Source organism: Sturnira hondurensis, unplaced genomic scaffold (genome assembly GCF_014824575.4).
Source record: "Sturnira hondurensis isolate 20B ecotype Veracruz unplaced genomic scaffold, ASM1482457v3 Scaffold0000549, whole genome shotgun sequence".
NCBI lineage: Eukaryota > Metazoa > Chordata > Mammalia > Chiroptera > Phyllostomidae > Sturnira > Sturnira hondurensis.
In genome coordinates this window covers 483542-500138 of record NW_028073180.1, presented here as the reverse complement: position 1 = coordinate 500138, position 16597 = coordinate 483542, and the positions used below count along the sequence as shown (strand labels likewise).

Sequence of the window (16597 nt, the reverse complement as noted above, 5' to 3'; positions counted from 1 at the left end):
CCATATAGTTTGATATCAGGTATTGTTCTCTCCTACTTTGTTCTTGTTTCTGAAAATTGCTAAGTCTATTTGGGCTCTTATGGTTCCACATAAACTTTTGAAATGTTTGTTCTGTATCTGTGAAATATCTCATTGGTATTTTACTAGGGATTGTGTTGAGTCTACAAATTGCTTTGGGTAGTATGGACATTTTGATGATGTGAATTCTTCCAATCCATGAACATAGTATATACTACTTCCATTTATTTTTGTCTTCCTCAATTACTTTCTTCAGTGTTGTGTAGTTTTCTGAGTACCGGTCTTTTACCTCATTGGTTAGCTTTATTTTTAGGTAATTTTTTTATTGTTGCTATAGCAAATTGGATGTTTCTTCTGAATTCTGTTTCTGATATTTCATTGTTGGTGTACAAAAATGCCTTAAATTTCTGAATATTGACTTTGTATCACACTGTTTGCCACAGTTATTTATCATGTTGAGTAGCTTTATGGTGGAGTCTGTTAGGATTTTTTATGTACACTATCATGTCATTTGTAAACAATGATAGTTTTACTTCCTTCTTTCCAATCTGGATGCCTTTTACTTACCTTGTCTGATATCTGTGGCTAGAACTTCTAATATTTTATGTGGCTAGATCTTCTAAGATCTATCCCTTCTGAGAATGGGATGTTAAAGTCTCTTATGATGACTGTATTGCTGTTGATTTCTTTCTTGAAGTCCTCCAGATATTTCTTATATATTTAGCTGCTCCTATGTTGGGGGCATATATGTTTACCAGTACTCCTGTTGGACTTCTCCCTTAATTATTATGTGGTGCCCCCCTCTGTCTGTTGTTATAGCCTTTGTTCTAATTTATCGTATATAATTTTGCTACTCCAGCTCTTTCTTTTCACGTCCTTTGGCTTCAAACATTTCTTTTTCCACCCTATCACTTTCAACCGGTGTATTTCTTTTGTTCTGAGGTGAGTGTCTTCTAGACACCAAATATGTGGGTCATGGTTTCTAATCCATTCATCTACCCTATGTCTTTTGATGGAAACATTTATTTATATACATTTAAGGTTATTATTGATAGGTACTTACTCATTTCCATTTTTACTTGTGTATCAGTGTTCCCTACTCTTCTCCTCCTCTCCCTCCTCCTCCTCTCCCCCCTCCTCCTCCTCTCCCTTCTCCTCCTCCTCTCCCTCCTCCTCCTCCTCCTCTCCCTTCTCCTCCTCCTCCTCTCCCTCCTCCTCCTCCTCTCCCTCCTCCTCCTCTTCTCCCTTCTCCTCCTCCTCTCCCTTCTCCTCCTCCTTTTCTCCCATTCTCTCCTCCTCCTCTTCCTCCTCCTTCATCTCCTCTTCAATTTTTCTTCTTCTAATTTTTCTTCTCTTCCTCTCCCTCTTTCTCTTCCTCTTTTTCCTTCTCTTCCTCTCCCTCCTTCTCTTCCTCCCCCTCCTTCTCTCCCCCCTCCTCCTCCTCTTCCCCCTTCCATTTTCCTTAGAATGCTGGTTTGGTGGAGATGTGCCATTTTAGTCTTTTTTTTTTTTTTTTTTTGTCTCAGAAGCTCTTTATTTCACCTTCCATTTTAAATGAGAGCCTTGCTGGTTAGAGTAGTCCTGGTTGTAGGTCTTTCATTTTCATTACTTGGAATATTTTTGTGCTATCCCATTGGGCTTACAGTGTTTTGTTGAGAAATCAACTGATAGTCTTATTAGAGCTCGACTAATATTTTACTAGCTGTTTCTCCCTTGCTGCCTTTAAGATTCTCTCTTTGTCTTTAAATTTTGCCATTTTAATTATGATATGTCTTGCAGTGGGACTCTTTGAGTTCATCTTGATTGGGACCCTCTGTGCTCTTAAACTTGTGTGGCATTTTCTGTCACCAAGTTAAGTAAGTTTTCTGTCATTTCTTCAAACACATTTTCTACCCCTTGATCTTTTTCTTCTTCTTCTAGTGTTTCTGTGATGCGATGTTGTGACATTTCATGTTGTCCTGAAGTTCCCTTAACCTATCCTTGTTTGGACTGGGTGTTTTTTCTTACCATGTCTTCCAACTCGATGATGTGGTTTGCTGCTTCATCTAGTCTGCTTTTCTTTTTTCTAATTATTTTATTGTTGTATAATTACAGTTGTTTGCATTTCTCTCCTGTGGGGGCAACTCTGCCAGCAAGTCTCCCTTTCCACCACAGATGAAAGTAACACTACTAAGACATGATCTGCTTGGGGAGGAGAGGTGGCCAATCTCTCAGAGGAGAAAGTCCAGGAGCCCCTTCCTCAATGGCTTTTATTGGGTTGTAATACACAGGAATACAGGCAGTAAGGACCAAACAGTAGATAACATTTCAAAGAAATCTGAGGGCTTAGTATAAATTAGTGTCTGTCAGGAAAGGGGGTTGCAGAAACTTTGGGAGACATACTCGTTTTTGCTCGGACCTTTATCATGTGAATGAAAGCACTCTTAGCAAAGCAGCCTTCACAGGACTTTTAGGAATTCTTTCTTGTGCCTGATAACCCTGGCTCCTGCTCTAGCCGGCAAGAGACTGCACTGCCTCCCCCATCACAGGTTTTTAGGCGTAAGTGGATTAGAGCCAGGAAGCACTTCTCCCAGAGGACATGGGGACTCAGGCTATGTCAGAATAGTGGAGGGGCAAGGATCCATCACTTCCTCTTTGTTGCAGCCCCTGGAGTCCTTCCATGATGACCTCCCAAGTGATCATGTCTAGCTTAGGTTGCCCCTCCATTGAGGAGTCTTACCCATCATGGACTAACCGACCATGCTTTGGGGGCAGGGTGAGTAAGCAGAGGCAGGGTTTTCTACCAGAGACAAGCTTTGTCTCCTTAGTGGCTTGCATTCTGGAGGTCGCTCACTCATCCTTAGCCATGGGAGGCAGTTACAATTCCTGAAACCAGGCAGAGTGGTTCCCAACACCCTCCCACCACTCCCCCCAACCACAACCAAACACATCTCCCTACCTTGCTTCCACCCTCCCCATTGGTTTTGTCTATGTGTCCTTTATAGTAATTCCTGACAATCCTTCCCCCCATTACCCTCTCCCACCTCCTTTCTGGTTATTGTAGATTGGTCTCAATTTCAATGTCTCTGGTTATATTTTGCTTGCTTTTATCTTTTGTTGATATGTTCCAGTTAAAGGTGAGATCATATGGTATCTGTCCCTCACCACCTGGCTTATTTCTCTTAGAATAATGCTCTCCAGTTCTATCCATGCTGTCACAAAGGGTGGGAGTTCATTGTTTCTCTCTGCTGTGTAGTATTCCATTGTGTAAATGTACCATAGTTTTTTGATCCACTCATTTACTGATGGGCACTTAGGTTGCTTCCAGCACCTGTCTGTTGTAGATTGTGCTGCTATGAACATTGGGGTGCATAAGTTCTTTTGGATTGGTGTTTCAGGGCTCTTAGGATATAATTCCAGCAGTGGAATTGCCAGGTCAAAAGGCAGTTCAATTTTTAGTTTTCTGACAAGATTCCATACTTTTTACCACAATGGCTGTACCAGTATGCATTCCCACCAACAGTGCACTAGCATTCCTTTTTCTCCACATCCTCTCCAACACTTATTTGTTGATTTGTTTATGGTGGCCATTCTCACTGCTGTGAAGTGGTATCTCATTGTGGTTTTCATTTGCATCTCTCTGATGGCTAGTGATGCTGAACATTCTTTCATGTGTCTCTGGGCTCTCTATATGTCCTTCTTGGAGAAGTGTCTATTCAAGTCTTTGGCCCATTTTTTAATTGGGTCGTTTGTCTTCCTGGAGTGGAGTTGTGTGAGTTCTTTATATATTTTGGAGATCAAAACCTTGTCTGGTTATCATTGGCAAATATATTTTCTAATATGGTTGGCTCTCTTTTCATTTTAATGCTGTTTTCTTTAGCCATGCAGAAGATTTTTAATTTGATGAGGTCCCATTTGTTTATTCTTTACTTTATGTCCCTTACTCCAGGTGACATATGAGTAAAGATGTTGTTGCATAGAATGTGCGAGATTTTCTTGCTGATGATTTCCTCTAGGACTTTTATGTCATGACTTACACTTAAGTCTTTTATCCACCTGGAATTTATTTTTGTGTATGGTGTAAGTTGGTGATCGAACTTCATTTTTTTGCATATAGCTGTCCAGATCTCCCAACACCATTTGTTGACGAGGCTATTTTTACTCCATTTTATGCTTCTCCCCCTCTTTGTCAAATATTAATTGACCATAAAGACTTGGGATTATTCCTGGGGTCTCTATTCTGTTCCATTGGTCTATGTGTCTTTTTTAATGTCTTTTCAGGCTGTTTTGATTACAATGACCTTGTAATACAGTTTGATAACAGGTATTGTGATCCCTCTGACTTTGTTCTTCCTTCTCAAAATTGCTGCTGCTATTTGGGGTCATTTATGATTCCATATAAATTTCTGAAATGTTTGTTCTATATCTGAGAAATACGTCATTGGTACTTTAATAGGTATTGCATTGAATCTATAAATTGCTTTGGGTAGTATGGACATTTTGATGATGTTAATTCTTCCAAACCATGAACATGGTAGATGCTTCTATTTGTTTGTGTCTTCCTTAATTTTTTTCTTCAGTGTTGTGTCGTTTCTGAGTACCAGTCTTTTACCTCCTTGGTTTGATTTATTCCTAGGTACTTTATTTTTCTTGTGGCCATATGTAATGGTATATTTTTCCTGATTTCTGTTTGTGATATTTTATTGTTGGTATACAAAAATGCCATTGATTTCTGAATATTGACTTTGTGTCCCGCTGTTTTGCTGAATTCACTTATTAGGTCGGGTAGTTATTTGGTGGTGTTTATAGGATTTTTTGTGTACAGTATCATGTCATCTGTACAATGACAGTTTTGCTTTCTTCTTTCTAATTTGGTTGCCATTTATTTATTTTTCTTGTCTGACAAAGGACTTGTCAGACAAGTACTTTGCTGTGGCTAGGACTTCCAATACTATGTTGAACAGGAGTGGTGAAAGTTATCAACCTTGTCTTGTTCCTGATCTTTGTGGAAAAGCTCTAAGTTTTTGCCCATGGAGTATGATGTTGGCCATAGGTCTCATATATGGCCTTTATCATGTTGAGGAATGCTCTTTGTATTCCCACTTTGCTGAGTGTTTTTATCATTAATGGGTGCTGTACCTTATCAAATGCTTTTTCCACATCTAATGATATGATCATGTGATTTTTGTCTTTGCTTTTCTTTATGTGATGTATTATGTTTATTTATTTGTGAATATTGTACCATCCTTACAGCCCTTGGATGAATCCCACTTGGTCATGGTGTATGATCTTTTTAATGCATGACTGGAATGCGGTTTGCCAATATTATTTTGAGGATTTCAGCATCTATGTTCATCAGCAATATTGGCCTGATGTTTTCTGTCTTTGTTATGTCTTTATCTGGTTTTGGGATTAGGATGATGCTGGCTTCACGAAAAGAGTTTGGGAGCGTTCCATCTTCTTGAATTTTTTGGAATAATTTGTGAAGGATAGGGGTTAGCTCATCCTTAAATGCTTTGTAGAATTCTCCCATGAACCCATCTGGTCCATTGCTTTTATATGTCGGGAGCTTTTTGATTACTGCTTCGATTTCATCAGGTGTTACTGGTCTGTTCAGGCTTTCTGCCTCTTCTTCATTGAGTTTTGGAAGATTATATTTTTCTAGAAATTTCTCCATTTCACCTAGGTGTTTATATTTCTTGGCATGTAGTGCTTCATAGTAATTTCTTACAATCCTTTGTATTTTTGTGGTATCAGTTGTAATCTGACATCCTTAACATCTCTTCATTCTTTCTGAGTCTGTTTTCCTTTTCTTGCTCTTTTTGGGTGTTTTTTTTGTACTTTGCCCTCCAGCTCGCTGATCTGATCTTCTGCTTCGTCAGTCCTGTTTTTGATTCCTTCCACTGTGTTCTTCAGTTCAGAAATTGTATTCTTCATTTCCTTTGGTCCTTGTTTATAGTTTCTATTTCCTTATTTATTTATTTATTTATCTTTAGAGGGGAAGGGAAGGAGAGAGGGAGAGAAATATCAATATATGGTTGCCTCTCGTGAGTCCCCTGCTGGGAACTGGCCTGCAACCCAGGCATGTGCCCTGACTGGGAATTGAACTGAGATCATGTGGTTCGCAGGCTTGCACTCAATCCACTGAGCTATGCCAGCCAGGGCTCCTTTTTTATGTTGATATAGTTTGCAGTGAGTTCATTGTAGTTCCCCTGTAGTTTCTGATAGGTCATCGTGAGCTCATTGAACTTCCTCATAAGCAGTTCTTTGAATTCAGTATCTGACAGTTGACTTGCCTGTGTTTCATTTAACATTTTTTCTGAGGCTTCTTCCTTTCCTTTTATTGGGGGATTGTTTCTTTGTCTTCCTATTGTTTGTGAGACTCTTCTTCTTTGCCTCTGCTTTTTAAATTGATCTGTTCTGACTCCCTGGATGTGTGGTGTGAGCTTCTACAGTAGAATACCTGTGAGATTCAGTGGTGCAGTCTCCTTAATCTCCTGATTTCGTAGGTCTTGGGCTGTCATTTATGTTGGCTCTCTATATGCCGTTGGTTTTTTATTGTTTTGGGTCGTTTTTTGTTGGTTCCTTCCTTCCAGCTGGTTAGATGAGGGTCACTCTCCCCACCACATCTTGTATTCTATTATGCAGGTGTGGACAGGTTGTGTTGAAGCTGGTTCTTCTGTCTGTCCAAGATTTTGAGGCTTCTGTCTCGCTCTTGTTCAGTTGTTTGTTGTGGGTAATTTCTCCACCATTTAGCTGTAATTCCAGATTGGTCCTGGGTGTAAGTTAGTGTGGCTTCTACTCAGTCCTTTACCTTCTTCCATTGTGATTTGGTTGTTACTTTGTTGGTGAGTTTTCTCTTCCAGCAGGTATATTGGTGTTCATAGCTCCCACCTACTGTTTTATGTGATCAGTTGGAAGGGAAGGGCAAAATACATCAAGACAGTGGGACTATATTCTCTGAGATTTAAAGTACCAACCCGCAGAGAAGAGATAGGAGATCCTTTGGATAAGTATAGTGTAAAACTGTGATATTTCACTCAACTAGCCAGTTTTTACACAGGGTGGAAAAAAGATAAGACTCTTGTTAGGCAGGGGAAGGATTGTGGGTTGGATGTAGAAAGCAGTGAGCTTGTGGAAGATCAGATTATGAGGTAAAGTGAGAGTAAAGGATAGAAAATAGATGTAGTGTGGAAGAACTTAGAGTTAACCACAATAGTAATAAAGTTCCAGAAGATGGTGAAATGACCTAAGATCTGGAAGGAGTGCTCTGAAGTATTTACAATTGTATGGAACAGCAGTTATTTACAATAACAATAGAACAACAATCATGTGACAGAATCTATGTGATTTGTATAAGAACAATAGGAAGTACATGACCTAGAGTAGTATGCTATTAGAACACATGTGAAGTGAAAGATGGAAAATTAAAAATACATCATGAAAGAGAGAACAAGGGAAACCAGTCAAACAATGCAATTTAATAAACCAAGTGAAAGAAGAGAAATGAAAAACAGAAAGAAGAACATAAAAATACTAATAAAATAAAAGACATAAAAATAAGGAAAAAATAAATATAATACAAATATACAATAACTTGCAAGTTCTTGGGAGTAGTAAAATGAAATTTTTCTCACTGTCTCAATTGTTGGGATGACTCCTCTTTGGATCTGACTCTGGTCTTTCACAGCTCCAGATTTTATTGTCTGACTTGTGGGAATTTTAAAAAAAAATGAAAAGAAAGAAAGGAAGAAGGGAGAAAAGAAGTCTTCTGCTGGCTTTAAACTGGCCAAGCCAGTTCTGCTGATCTTCCTGGCTGCAGCAGGCTGAGTGGCAATTTGTTTAGCTTTTCTCTCTTCCTGTGATTTTGTGGGGATGGGGGCTCTTCTGAGCCTCCCCCTTTTGTAATTGCCCAGATTCTAGCCCAATTCCTCAGTTCGCTGCCAGGCCCCTAGTACCCTCTGTATCCATCCTATGCCTTTAGTCCACCACTTGTGCTGTCCTTGAGGTGTACCAATTAGGGGCAACTCACTCACCACATTCTTTGCTCTTTGCTGTCCTAAATGCTAGGGACTCTCAGCATCTCTTTAGGGTAGTTCAGCTCCCCCACTGAGTTAAGTCTTTCTGGGGATTGCTGACTCCCTAAGCTCTGCTGCTGTCCTCTGTGGGGAGCAGAGTGTCTCTGCCTTCCTCTTAGCACTGGTTGGTTGCTGGGCGGGGGCACGGCAGTGACAGTGGCTGCAATGGCAGGCATCCTCTGCTGCTAGGACGGCAGCCGTGGAGTGTTGGGGGCTGCCTGGGGGGTGGTGCACCACTGGGGTCACAGGCGTGGTTGGGCGCCCTCTGCTGCTTCTGCTGGGGCTAGGGTAGGGGTGCAGCCACAGTCCTTGGAGCAGAGATGGGCCCACAGGCAAGGCTGCCGGGACCCAGCCAGTGGAGACAGGGGCAGCTGCTGTGGGAGAATTCCCTGAACAGCCACTGAGTGCCTCTTTTTCTTTTTGAAAAATTTCCTCCTGTTGAATCGACACTTCAAATAATTGCCTGGCTTCTCACAGAGCTCAACTCTGCAACGAGACTGGGGACTATTTGTGTCAGGGTCTGTCACAGCACAACTCTTCTCAGCCATCCAGTCTCAGCAGGTTCACATTGCCCCTGTGTGGCTGGCACTTCATCCTTATTCCCCACAGTGACTTCAAGCATCCAGGTTCATCCTGTTGCTGCTCAGACCTCCCTTTTTGGTGGGGGAGGGAACTGTTGACCTGGCTGTCTCTCCAGAATCCTGTGGCAGACCTGGTGGGCACTGGGCCTGGGGCTGCAGCTGCCCTGGTACCCGTGCTGGTCTCAGGGACCTTACCGTCCCAAAGCAATTTCCTTACCATCTGATTTTTCGATGCCTTCTGTTTTGGCCTCCAATCTTCCTATATGATGGGATACCATTGGCTGTTCACTCTGATCCTCAGAGACTGGCTAGGTGTTCCACCCATGCACAGGGAGGAGTGGACTCTGCTCCCACCTACCTCGCTGCCATCCTCTAGTCTGCTTTTAATTTCTGCTAGTGTATTCTTCATTTTCAGATATTGTATTCTTTACTTCTGCCTTGTTCTTATTCATAGATTCTGTGTCTATTTTCATGTGTATATAGTTCATACTCATTTCCTTGTAGTTCCCCTAAAGTTCATTTCAGTTCCTTAAGCATCATTGTAACTTTGTTTTCTTTGAACTCCGTGTCTGATAAATTGCTTGCCTCAATTTCACTTAGCTCTTTTTCTGGGGATTCCTCCTTTCCTTTTCATTGAGGGTCCTTATCTCCTCGTTTTAGGTGACTCTTTTTCTATTTCTCTTTATTTGATCTGTTTTGACTATCTGTCTTTGAGGGGTGACCTGTTGTGGCAGGAGTCCTTTGGGACTCAGTGGTGTGGTCTCTTTGATCTTCTGAGTTGGTTGCTCAGATACATCAACAAAAGAGCAAAAGTTAATAAAAGTGTAAAAAGGATAATATTGTAAGAAAAGGAAAAAGAATGAGATGATTAAAGGAAAGAAAAATATTTTAAGAGGGTAGAGTGAGGAGAGATAATAAGTGTAGGGATTAGAAATGAGGCAAAGAAAGGGAGAAAATAAAATTTAAAATGTAAATTAAAAAGGGAAGGAAGAAGGCAAAATAAAATAAGAAAAGGGAAGAGTATAATACGAGGTTTGAAACAAAAAATAGTGAAACAATAGGAGTAGAATTGAACCAGTTTAACTTATTCTGATAAGATTAACAAAGCATGATAAGAATAGTATAGAAAATGTAGAAGCCAAAGAACTTATATGTATGACCCATGGACAAGAATTGGGCAGGGTGAATATGGGTGGGGGTGCAGGGGAATAAATGGAAAAAAAATAGGACAACTGTAATAGCATAATCAAGAAAATATATTTAAAAATGAAAAAATAAAAGCAAAACATTGATTTCTAAATTATGAAAACAACTACAAAGTAACTTTTTAAAAAGCCATAATATTAATATAATTTTTTTCTTTCAGGACATGTGAACTTATATATTTGACACAACCAAGCAGTTTGTAAGTAGTTGAGAACATGTTATTTTTCACTTTTTGTCTTTTTTGAAGATTTTTCTGTACTGATCACAAACATGTTGAGAGGTAGAACTAGTAAGGTGGACGTTGATTCAATGCAGTGTATCATCAGCTGTAAGAAAAATGCAAACCATTGACTAAATTTTTATTGAAGGTCTATTACAGGCATTTTATTTATCACCTAAGACTCAGAGCATAATTTTTGTGTAAGAATAAATATGAAAATTCTTGGTAGCCGACCTGCCAGGTTTCAGGAGCTATAACCCCACCATGGCTAAGGCTGAGTGAGCAACCTTCAGACCATAAGACTAAGGAGACAAAGTTTATCTACCTAGCAAGAGTGCCGCTTCTGCTCCTTTAAATCCTACTTCTTGCTAGTGAAAAGAATGTAGTGGTTCGGAAATGTACTGTTAGTGTAAGACAGTCAGGAAGGGGGTGGACTTTCCTCATACCCCAATCCTGCTTAGAGGTTTCAGGTTCTCCCCCACGTGTTTAAGACTGTGAGTGGCAGGGGGGCTCGAAGCGCTAGGCGACCAACTTTTGCTTTCCTGGATGAGTCAGAAGTTAGATTAAGTGAGCTAATGGAAGTCCCTGTAAGGCCCCTGCATGTCTCGGGAATTGATCCCAGACACCCTCGTGAGGTTCCGACTCACGCGAGAACACTGGATTTCTTGAGCGTAGGGGAGGAAGTGCCTTTTGTCTTCGGAGCTGGGCAAATGCCAAAAGCTGTCATACAAAACCCAGGACTAACACTAAATTCTTCTGGAAAGCGATCTTCGGAGTCTGGTCCAAACCAAAACACTCATTCACTGTCGCTTTTCCTTATGCAGGTGGATGTAGAGAAGAGGCAAAATCGAAAAGACCGCAAGAAGCGGCTTGAAAGAAATAATTGCTGAGATGCTTGTAGATAGCCCTGTAATTAGTTGTTGTTCTTAAAAGGGAAAGTCTTTGCTCTTTCTCCCAAATCTATACCTAGTCAGCAAATGCTTGGGAGAGGGAGCAAGACTCCTGCTTACTAAAGAAGGTACGGTTGCAAAGCGGTCGCAAGAGAGGGCGACCTAGGAAGAAAACCCCTATTCCTCTGTAATCCAACACACCCTACAACATTCCCGAAAAGTGCTCAGGGTTGTCAGCCCACCTGGGCTGATGTGCGTGTTCCAACCCAGTTGGTGTGTTGTCCACAGTGATGACTTGTAGCTTCTGGGTCAAGTAGGTCCCAAATCCTTAGGTCCCTGCTCCAGGCGCCAACTGACATGGGCACTGGCCTGCAGTGCCCGCGGCATCATGGATGCTGCAATTCACAGGGGCTATGAGACATTCACAGGGGCTACTAGTCCTGTGGAGGAAAAGGGATGGCCCAGCTGCTTTCTCAGGGGAGGCGCATCTCAGAGTGGCTTGACCACCCTCTCAAGGAGAGTGTGCCCCACCCTTGCCTAGACAGGGCTTTATCAGGTTTCAGTTAGCACAGAAACACAGGTACAGCTCATTAATCATTGTCAGGCAGTAAGGATCAAACAGTAGATAGCATATAAAGAACTATTAGGGCTGCTTCTGAGTCAGGGTCTATCAGGTAAGAGGCTACAAAACTTTGGGAAACAAACTCATTTCTTGCTTGTGCCTTTATCATTTAACTAAGAGCATTCTTAACAAAGCAGGCTTCACGGGATTTTACATATCCTTTCTCAGGCCTGATCACCCAGGAGCCTGCCCTTTCCAGCACAGGGCTGCATGGCCGTCTGTCACTGTTTCAGGCTTCAGTCAAGCAGAGGAGGCAAGATAGCCAAGGAATTTTAGGAGACTTCTTGGAGACAGAATGAGTACTCAGGTTTCGTTAAAGCCTAGGAGCGAGGGTCCATCACCCCCTTTTTCCTTAGCCTCCCGAGTCCTTCTTTGGGGCCTCCATGTGATTGTGCTGTCTTAGGTGGTTCCCCCCTTAGGGAATCTTACCTGTCATTGGCTAACTAATCAAGCATTGGGGGCCAGGTATGAAAAAAGGAGCAGAAGCAGTGCCCCTGCCAGGGAGATAAGCTTTGTCTCCTTAGTGGCTTATGGTCCAAAGGTCACTCACTCAGCCTTAGCCATGGGGGTTTTCAGCTCCTGAAACCAGGCAGGGTGGATCCCAACAGAAAATCTATATTAAGATCTCTACAGAGTTTTCTTTGGAAAAAGAATGAGTAGTATAAAACTTTCTGCCCCATTCTAATAGTAGTGTTGAAGGTAATATAAAGCGAAGTTGTATATTTAATAATTACCAATTAATTATTAATTTCATTTGTTAATTCCAAAGGGAATGACTATGGAAAATTAAGGCATAATGTTAATTTGATAAAGTAGAATAACCGAAACCTTTATTTTTCTGCTCACTGTGTTGATTTTAATTATTGAGTTGGCAAAAGGTTTGTTTTCTTCTGTAAGGTGGCTCTAGGAGTGCTTAGTTGTCATTAACTTTTTTTATTTTTAAAGATTTTATTTATTTATCTTTAGAGAGGAAGGGAAAGAGAGAAATATCAATGTATGGTTGCCTCTCCTGTGTCCCCTGCTGGGAAATGACCTGCAACCTAGGCATGTGCCCTGACTGGGAATCGAACCCCGATCGTGTGGTTTGCAGGCCCGCACTCAATCCACTGAGCAACACCAGCCAGGTGTCATTAACTTTATTTGAGACAATTTTATTACATTGTATTTTGACAGCTCTCCTATCAGCATGCATTTAAAAAAAGTTTCAAAATTGGTGAATGTTTTTGTAACCATTTTAATATTGAAGATAGAAGAAAATATGCAGCATTTTTGGAATATTATGCTTTACTCAAGAAAGGTAAAAATGCAACTGAAACAAAAACAAATTTGTTCATTGTATGAAGGTACTGTGACTCACTGAATGTGGCAAAAGTGGTTTGTAAAAGTTTCATGCTGGATATTTTTCACTGGACAATGCTCCACAATTGGGTAGGCCAGTTGAAGTTGATAGCAATCAAATGGGGACATTAATTGAGAACAATCAACATTATACCACATGGGGGATAGCTGACATACTCAAAATATCCAAGTCAATAAAGGTATTTGTGAAAATGAAAAATATGTCTTTTATTTTATGGAAAAAATGTAATGGACTTTTTGGCCAACCCAATACAAAACAAAGAGCAGAAAATATTTAAGTAACTAGAAACCAAGTGCAGTTTAGTATAATACTTCCTGTGCATATTTTTAGATTAGAATTGAGATATTCCATTTTTTAAATGAAATGTTTCCTTCTAGGGCAAAATATAAATAAAGTAGTAAGTTTATGTGTAAATTGTGCATTTATTTTTTAATTTTTTATAAAGATACTTTATTTTATTTTAATTGTTCAAGTATAGTTTTCTGTCTTTTACTCCCATCTCAGCCCACCCCCCAGCCCTCCCCACCTCCCTCCCATTTCCACCCCTTCCCTAGTTGTTGTCCATGTGTCCTTTATACTTGTTCCTGTAAACCCTTCCCCTTTTCCCATGAAATTCTCTCTCCTCTTCCCTCTGGTCACAAATTGTGTATTTAAATAGACTATGTTTTATTATATAATTAACTCAGGTCTATAATTTAAAAAAGGGGGGGAAATCAGATATAGTTGATTAGCTTTATAAAATTTGCTTTCTTCTTTCTATTTGTTTACTAGGATTACTACCGAAATAAATTCTGTTTTGGTGCTAAAAGTTTCTTGGATCACATTTTTACTAGCTAAAGGTAAAGTCATTATGTTTTTTATATCCTAATGTTTTGATGTAATGATCATTCTTTTGGACTGAGCTCAAAGTTTTATTCAATTTAAAGTTTCCTCCCCACCCATCATCCCAAATCAATCCCAGCTTTTTGTGTGGATTGTTAACTGTTAGTAAATTCTTATAGTTCTAGTACTGGAAGCAGCACTGAGAATAATCTCTCATTTCATTTCTGTTTGTAACATCTGTTCCTTCCATCTTTCTCTTTTTTAAGGAATAATCTTACTGTTTTTACAAGAATGATATAGACTTAAAAGAATTTAAATAGTACAGCAAAATATTAAAAAAAAACAAAACAGAAAAGATAACCAAAACTCATGCCAGAGTAATCATTGTTAAAATTATGGGATTACCCAAAGCAGTATACAGATTTAATGTGATTGCCATCAAAATCCCTATGACATTTTTTAAAGAAATAAAACAAAAAATCATCAGATTTATATGGAATCACAGAAGACCCCAAATAGCCAAAGAAATCCTGAGAAAAAAGAATGAAGCTGAAGGTATCACACTAAATGACTTGAAATTATACTACAGAGCAACTTAATAAAAATAGCATGGTCTAGGCCAAAAATTAGTGACACAGACCAAGAGAACAGAATTGAAACCCAGAAATAAAAGCAGATGTATATAGGAACCAAAACTATACAATGGAGGAAAGAAAGCCCCTTCAATAAGTGGTGCTGGGTAAATTGGAAAGCCACATGCAAAATATGGAAACTAGACCACAGTGTGTTATTATGTACAAAAGTTATTTTTAAATGGATCAAAGACCAATAAATATATGAAACAATAAATTACGTAGAAGAAAACATAGGTACTAAACTTATCAACATTGGTTTTAAAGAGGATTTTATGAATTTGACCCCAAGACAAGGGAAATAAAGGCAAAACTAAATGAATGGGACTATATCAAACTAAAAAGCTTCTGCACAGCAGAAGAAAACACCAGCAAAACAAAAAGGCAAGCAACTGAATGGGAGAAGATATTTGCAAACAACAGCTTAAGAAGGCATTAATATCCAAAATATATAAAGAACTCATACAAATCAACACCAAGGAAACAAACAGTCTAATTAAAAAAATGGGCAAAGGACCTGAACAGACATTTGTATGTCTTCTCCCAAGAAGACATACAAATTGGTGACATGTCCCATATTTTTAGGAGTATAAGACACACCGTACCATAAGATGCACCTAGGTTTTAGAGGAGGAAAATAGGGGAAAAATTTTGAAGCAAAAAATGTAAAATATTTAATAACCTGTGACCCTGCTCCACCACCGACCCCGGCCACAGCGAGTCAGGTAAGCTACATTTGGACTGTAAGTCACACCCCTCTTTTCCTCCCAAATTTGGGGGGGGGAAGTGCATCATGTAGTCTGAAAAATATGGTATATGAAAAGATGCTCAACTTCACTAGCTATTAGGAAAGTGCAAATCAAAACTATAATGAGATGCCACCTCACCTCTGTTAGAATGGCTGTCATCAACAAGACAAGTAATAATAAGTGCTGGAGAGGTTGTGGAGAAAAAGGAAGCCACATTCCTGCTGGTGAGAAGGTAAACTGGCATAGACAGTATGGAAAACTGTATGGAGGTTCCTCAAGAAATTAAGAATAGAGTTACCATGATATAGCAATTCCTCTCCTAGGTTATCTAAGTTACCCCCCAAATTTGAAAACATTTATTCACAAAGATGTGCACCCCTATGTTGATTACAGCATTATTTACAGAGGCCAAGACATGGAAACAATCCAAGTGTCCTTCAATAGACGATTGCATAAAGATGTGGTACATATATGCAATGGAATACTCTAAGTCATAAGAAAAGATGAAATGTGGGGGCAACTTTAATCACAAGTCCCCCCAGTTGCCGTGGTTGAGAGAGAATATGGCCAAGACATGACGGGATCTGCTTGGGGAGGAGGGGTGGCCATTTTCCCTGCTGGGAAAAGGCTGTGGGCTGGTGGCCAGTTTCTCAGGGGAGACAAAGGCCAGCAGCGGCCAGTTTCTCCAAGGAGAAAAAGGCCTCAAACCCCTTCCTCCAGGGCCTTTTATTGGTTTCTAATACACAGGAATACAGGGTGGCAAGGATCAAACAGTAGATAACATTTCAAAGAAATCTGAGGGCTTACTATGAGTCAGAATCTGTCAGGAACAGAGTTTTTCCTGCTCGAACCCTTAACATATGAATGAAAGCACTCTTAGCAGAGCAGATTTCACAGGTTTATCAGGAAGTCTTTGTGATGCCAGATTTTTCCCCAGGACACCCTCTAGCAAGGCAAGGAGCTGCACCTCTCCCAACAGGTATTCAGGCTTTAGGGGGTTAGAACCAGGAAGTGCTTCTCCCAGAGAACGTGGGGACTCGGGCTATCTCAAAGCCCAGGGGGTGAGAGTCCATTGCTCTTTGTTGCAGCCCCCCCGCCCCCAGTCCTTCCATGAAGGCCTCCCAAGTGAACGAGTCTAGCTTAGGTTGCCTCCCGCTGTGAGGGGTCTTACCTGTCATTGACTTCCGACCATGCTTTGGGGCCAGGGAGAAGAAACTGAAGCAGCGTTTGCTACCAGAGATGCTTTGTCTCCTGTGGTTGGCACTCCAAAGGTCATCCCTGGCCCTTAGCCACAAGGGGTAGAGATATAGTTCCTAAAACCAGGCAGAGCGGTTTACAACAATGAAATACTGCCATTTGTGACCACATGGATGGACCTTGAAGATACTATGCTAAGTGAAAAGTTAGTCAAAAAAGCTAAGAACCATATGATTTCACTCA

The 16597-nt window shown here is 40.4% G+C and overlaps 1 protein-coding gene across 3 annotated transcripts in view; it reads left to right on the top strand.

The window, feature by feature from the left end:
• The window catches only part of RB1 (RB transcriptional corepressor 1), a 282066-nt gene that overhangs the window by 77942 nt on the left and 187527 nt on the right, over positions 1–16597 (top strand). For all 3 annotated transcript variants that reach the window (XR_005065830.1, XM_037041693.1, XM_037041700.1), the window contains 2 exons: positions 10023–10061; positions 13726–13793. Coding sequence is in view for 2 of the 3 variants with exons in the window: in XM_037041693.1 (XP_036897588.1) it covers positions 10023–10061; positions 13726–13793 (107 nt within the window). In the remaining variant the exon portion in view is untranslated. The remainder of the gene's footprint in view (positions 1–10022; positions 10062–13725; positions 13794–16597) is intronic.